This window comes from Poecilia latipinna, unplaced genomic scaffold (assembly GCF_001443285.1).
Source record: "Poecilia latipinna isolate Pla-1442-1.1 unplaced genomic scaffold, P_latipinna-1.0 Scaffold388, whole genome shotgun sequence".
Classification (NCBI taxonomy): Eukaryota; Metazoa; Chordata; class Actinopteri; order Cyprinodontiformes; family Poeciliidae; genus Poecilia; species Poecilia latipinna.
Window position 1 is genome coordinate 1 of NW_015113004.1, and position 5,978 is coordinate 5,978.

Genomic DNA, 5,978 nt, shown 5'->3' on the forward strand with positions numbered 1-5,978 from the left:
GTAAAGCAAATATTGGCAAAAGAAAGGTGTCTTTTTGCCGAAAATTTTAATCTCCTTATGAAATGTTCGACTGTGGACTGTGATTTATTTCCTATAAGACAGAGGCTTTCATTTGACGCTACTAACGGACTGATTTCAGTAAAAATATACTTTTGATTATATTTTGATGACTGGTTATTATATTAAAGCGAGTACGTATCTCACTCTTTTCTCAGTGTAAACCTCCATTTGTATCACCCGGTTTGTACTCTAAGGGACGCTGTTGATCAACATAACATGTGGCGTTACATTTCCAGGCTTCTACTCCCTTCATTGTGTTGCCGAGATGGAGAGAGGAGACGCTTTTCTTATCGGAGCTGTTATGAGGGAAAAGGGACATTGGTAGCTAGACATACGAAGGGAATTTAAATAGGATTATGTTTGGCTGTAGTAGTTTAATTTGTATCTGTGAATAGTAAGTTTGGATTACTACAAAACATACATTTCATGTCTATTTTTTTCTAACCATGTTTCGTGGAATACCACTCAGCACCAGACGGATAAAATGGCATTATGGCGTCGGGCAGACTATTTTTTATTTTATTTTTCTTTGTTATATTTGCCATTTTGTGACTGGACACATCAGATATTCGATTCCAGAAGAAATGAAGAAAGGCTCCTTGATCGGTAATGTCGCACAGGACCTTAGTTTGGATCTGAAAAGACTCCGTGCTGGTCGGGCCCGCATCGTGAGCGGAGAGAGCATCCAGTACGTCGATCTGAAGACAGACAAAGGGATTTTAACAGTTAAGGAGAGAATCGACCGGGAGCAACTTTGTGGTGACACAACACCCTGTAGTTTCACGTTTGAGATGATTTTAGAGAATCCTATGGAGCTGCATCAAATTACGGTCGAGATTACAGATATAAATGATAATTCTCCGACGTTCAAAAGAGATAGCATGCATTTTGAAATAAGTGAAATTGCTGCCCCCGGTGCTCGTTTCTCTTTGATAAGCGCAGAAGATCTGGATGTTGGTGTGAACGGACTCAGAGATTACTTCTTGAGCGACAACGATAATTTCATTCTTAAGCAACATTCAAATGCAGAGGGAAAGAAATATGCAGAGATGGTTCTTCAGAAAGCATTAGACAGAGAGGTAAACCCAAATCTGTCTTTGAAACTGATCGCTGTGGACGGAGGAACACCTCAGAGATCTGGTACCGTAAATATTAATGTCGCTGTTCTTGATGCTAACGATAATGCGCCTGTTTTCAATCAGTCTGTGTATAAAGCTGTTGTGACGGAAATGTCTCCTAAAGACACTTACGTCACCACCGTTAGTGCTGGCGACGCAGATTTTGGTTCAAACGCCATTGTAACATATTATTTTTCAGATCTTGACAGCGCTCTTGGTGATTTGTTTTCGGTTGATGAAAAGACTGGAGTAATTTCCGTAAAAGGTGATATTGATTATGAAAAGGACAAGAAGTATGAACTCAGAATTGATGCTAAGGATCAAGGAGGGCTGACAGACTCCAGCAAAGTGATAATTGAAATAGCAGATATAAATGACAACGCCCCTATCTTAAGCGTGATGTCATTCACCAGTCATATATCAGAGGATTCTCCTCCTGGAACAACAATTGGCATTATCAATGTTAAAGACCTGGATTCAGGTGATAATGGACAGGTGAGCTGTAAAATTGAAGGGACAGCTCCTTTTAAGATCAAGTCCAATCTTAGAAACTATTATACATTGACAACCGATTCAGTCTTAGATCGCGAGACCGTATCTGAATATAATATCACTGTTGTTGCAACGGACAATGGGACACCTCCACTTTCGGCAAAAAGACTATTTAATATCAAAGTGTCTGATGTGAATGACAACTCTCCGGTATTTCCAAAGAGTGTTTACAGCGCATTTATTACAGAGAATAACTCCCCAGGTGTTTCTGTCCTCACTCTGAAAGCCAACGATCCTGACGAAAATCAAAATGCTCGCATTTCCTATATTTTAGAAGGAAAAAGTATAGCCGGTTCCTCAGTTTCTGAATACGTTTCTGTAAATGTAGAAACTGGTGTTGTACTGGCGGCACGTTCATTTGATTATGAACAAATTAAAGAGCTAGTTTTTGTTGTTAAAGTACAAGATGGAGGTTCTCCTCCACTTAGCAGCAACGTAACTGTGAAGCTGATTATCCAGGACCAGAATGATAATCCACCTCAGGTTCTGTACCCAGTCCAGACTGGTGGCTCCATGGTGGCTGAAATGGTGCCTCGTTCAGCAGATGTGGGCTACCTGGTGACTAAAGTGGTGGCTGTGGATGTGGACTCTGGACAGAATGCCTGGCTCTCCTATAAACTCCAGAAAGCCACAGACAGAGCGCTGTTTGAAGTGGGCTTACAGAATGGAGAAATAAGAACTATCCGTCAGGTGACTGATAAAGATGCTGTGAAGCAAAGACTGACTGTCATAGTGGAGGACAACGGGCAGCCCTCTCGTTCAGCTACAGTCGTTGTTAACGTGGCGGTGGCGGACAGCTTCCCTGAAGTGTTGTCGGATTTCGCTGACTTTCCACACGATAAGGAATACAATGACAACCTGACTTTTTACTTAGTGTTGGCTCTGGCTGTGGTTTCCTTCCTCTTCATCACGTGTTTAGTGGTTATAATATCAGTGAAGATCTACAGGTGGAGACAGTCTCGCATCCTGTATCACTCCAGCCTCCCTGTGATTCCATATTATCCACCTCGTTACTCAGAAACTTTGGGAACAGGAACTCTGCCACACGTGTGCAATTACGAGGTGTGCAGGACGACTGACTCCAGAAAGAGTGACTGTAAATTTGGCCAAGCAAACAGTCAGAACGTGTTGATAATGGATCCCAGTTCTTCTGTGACGATGCAACGGATACAGAGTGAGAAGAACATCCTGGATGAACCTGACTCTCCTCTAGAGGTGAGACTGATAATGTAATGTTATTCATAACTTTAATTTCTGTTTCACTTCTCCTACTTTCTGGCAATGTAATAACACGAATGTAGTAATAGCCTATTTCAGCACCTTGGAGAGCACCGGATTCAATATTAGTTTGAAGAAGAAATCTCTCCAAATGGTTGTCAGTCTTTGATTTGTGGTACTTGGTTCTTGGGTGTTTTAATTTATTGATGTTTAAATTATTTGGAGATTTTTTCCCCCTCTTCTTATCAACTCTTTAATTCTACTCTTCTATATTTAGCCTTTGTCTTTTCACTGTGTGTTTCTCTTTTCTCCTTTCTCATTTTATTGGTGAAATATATGGCAGTAGATCAATATATTTACTCAACTGCTGATCTGACAAAATGTTCAACGGGTATCAAAACGAATATCTTAGTTTCCTTTACATGCAATAATATTTTTCATAACGACATGGATTTATTGCATTAAATGCCACTGTATACGTATCAAAGTCGTATCTTTTTACATTTTATGATTTACATTTAAAAAAATTTATTGGTTTTATTCTGATCCAACGAAATTTAATCAGTCATCTTAGAGCCATTTTAAAGCTCTCTTTGTCTTTCCTGATTTTGAACTCTAAGCGACGCTGTCGTTCAATAAAACATTTCCACTCGTATATGACCACGCATTTCCCCTACCATACTCTCGTGGCGTGTCGGAGAAAGGGCGGACTGGATTTGTCTGTAAATTCTGGAGAAGATACAAGAACTGAAACCTAAAAGAGACTAGTTTCTCTGTTGTAATTTTTGGATATTTTAAGTGTGGATAGTACCCTAAGAGACATTTTTGTTTTCTTTCTCGCTATGTCGTTTGGAATCACACGGTACCCTGGATCGGGAAAATGGCCTTTATGCTGCGGACAGATATTGCTGCATCTAATTTTCTTTTGTTACATCTGCCATTTTGTGACCGGACATATGAGATATTCGATCCCAGAAGAGATGAAAAAAGGCTCGCTGATCGGTAATGTCGCACAGGACCTCGGTTTGGACCTGAAAAGACTCCGTTCTGGTCGGGCCCGCATTGTGAGCGGAGAGAGCATCCAATACACCGAGCTGAAGGCAGACAAAGGCGTTTTAGTAGTGAAAGAGAGAATAGACCGAGAGCAACTTTGTGGTGAGACAACACCGTGCAGTTTCACGTTTGAGATGATTTTAGAAAATCCTATGGAGCTGCATCAAATTACGGTCGAGATTACAGATATAAATGACAATTATCCGACATTCAAAAGAGATAGCATGCATTTTGAAATAAGCGAAACTGCTGCGGTTGGTGCGCGTTTTCCTTTAGCAACTGCAGAAGACCTAGATGTCGGTGTTAATGGAATGAAGGAATACTTCTTGAGTGATAATGATAATTTTGTCCTCAAGCAACATTCAAATACAGAGGGAAAGAAGTACGCAGAGATGGTGCTTCAGAAGCCTTTAGACAGAGAGGCAAACCCCAGCCTCTCTCTAAAGCTGATCGCTGTGGACGGCGGAACCCCTCAGAGATCTGGTACCGTAAATATTAATGTCGCTGTTCTTGATGTTAACGATAACGCGCCTGTATTTAATCAGACTTTGTATAAAGCTACAGTGACAGAAAATGCCCTCAAAAACACTTATGTTACGACTGTCAATGCTAGTGACGCAGATGTTGGAGCCAATAGTGTTGTGACATATTATTTTTCAGATCTTTCTAACTCTCTTGGAGATTTATTTAAGATTGATGAGAAAAGTGGTGTAATATTAACTACAGGGTCTATTGATTTTGAAAAAGATAAGAAGTTTGAGCTTCAGATGCATGCGAAGGATCACGGAGGTCTTACAGATACTACCAAGGTGATAATTGAAGTAGTTGATGTAAATGATAATGCTCCTGCCATAAGCGTGATGTCTTTTACCAGTCCTGTATCAGAGGATTCTCCTCCGGGAACAACAATTGGCATTATAAATGTGAAAGACCTGGATTCAGGTGATAACGGACAGGTGAACTGTAGAATCGAAGGGACAGCTCCTTTTAAGATCAGGACCAATCTAAAACATTATTATTCTTTAATAACAGATTCAGTCTTGGACCGTGAAATGATTTCAGAATATAATATTACTGTTGTTGCAACGGACAGTGGAGCACCTCCTCTTTCTGCTCAAAGAATATTTAATATTAAAGTGTCTGATGTGAATGACAACGCTCCGGTATTTCCAAAGAGTGTTTACAGCACGTTTATTACAGAGAATAACTCCCCAGGTGTTTCTGTCCTCACTCTGAAAGCCAACGATCCCGATGAGAACCAAAATGCTCGCATTTCCTATATTTTAGAAGGAAAGAATATTGCCGGATCGTCAGTTTCTGAGTATGTTTCTGTAAATGTAGAAACTGGTGTGGTACTGGCGGTGCGTTCATTTGACTATGAACAAATTAAAGAGCTAGTTTTTGTCATTAAAGCACAAGATGGAGGTTCTCCTCCTCTCAGCAGCAATGTAACTGTGAAGCTGATCATCCAGGACCAGAATGATAATCCACCTCAGGTTCTGTACCCAGTCCAGACTGGTGGCTCCATGGTGGCTGAAATGGTGCCTCGTTCAGCAGATGTGGGCTACCTGGTGACTAAAGTGGTGGCTGTGGATGTGGACTCTGGACAGAATGCCTGGCTCTCCTATAAACTCCAGAAAACAACAGACAGAGCGCTGTTTGAAGTGGGCTTACAGAATGGAGAAATAAGAACTATCCGTCAGGTGACTGATAAAGATGCTGTGAAGCAAAGACTGACTGTCATAGTGGAGGACAACGGGCAGCCCTCTCGTTCAGCTACAGTCGTTGTTAACGTGGCGGTGGCGGACAGCTTCCCTGAAGTCTTGTCGGAGTTCACTGACTTTCCACACGATAAGGAATACAATGACAACCTTACTTTTTACTTAGTGTTGGCTCTGGCTGTGGTTTCCTTCCTCTTCATCACGTGTTTAGTGGTTATTATATCAGTGAAGATCTACAGATGGAGACAGTCTCGCA

At 41.1% G+C, this 5,978-nt stretch overlaps 1 protein-coding gene across 2 annotated transcripts in view; it reads left to right on the forward strand.

The window, feature by feature from the left end:
• The first annotated feature begins 313 nt into the window (after nt 1–313).
• Nucleotides 314–5,978, forward strand: part of LOC106950266 (protocadherin gamma-A11-like) — a 165,445-nt gene continuing 159,780 nt past the window's right edge. Inside the window, exon 1 of one of the 2 annotated variants that reach the window (XM_015037008.1) lies at nt 314–2,945. In XM_015037008.1, the coding sequence (XP_014892494.1) occupies nt 507–2,945 (2,439 nt within the window). In that variant the 5' untranslated portion in view covers nt 314–506. The remainder of the gene's footprint in view (nt 2,946–5,978) is intronic. The other variant, XM_015037015.1, reaches the window with a different exon arrangement.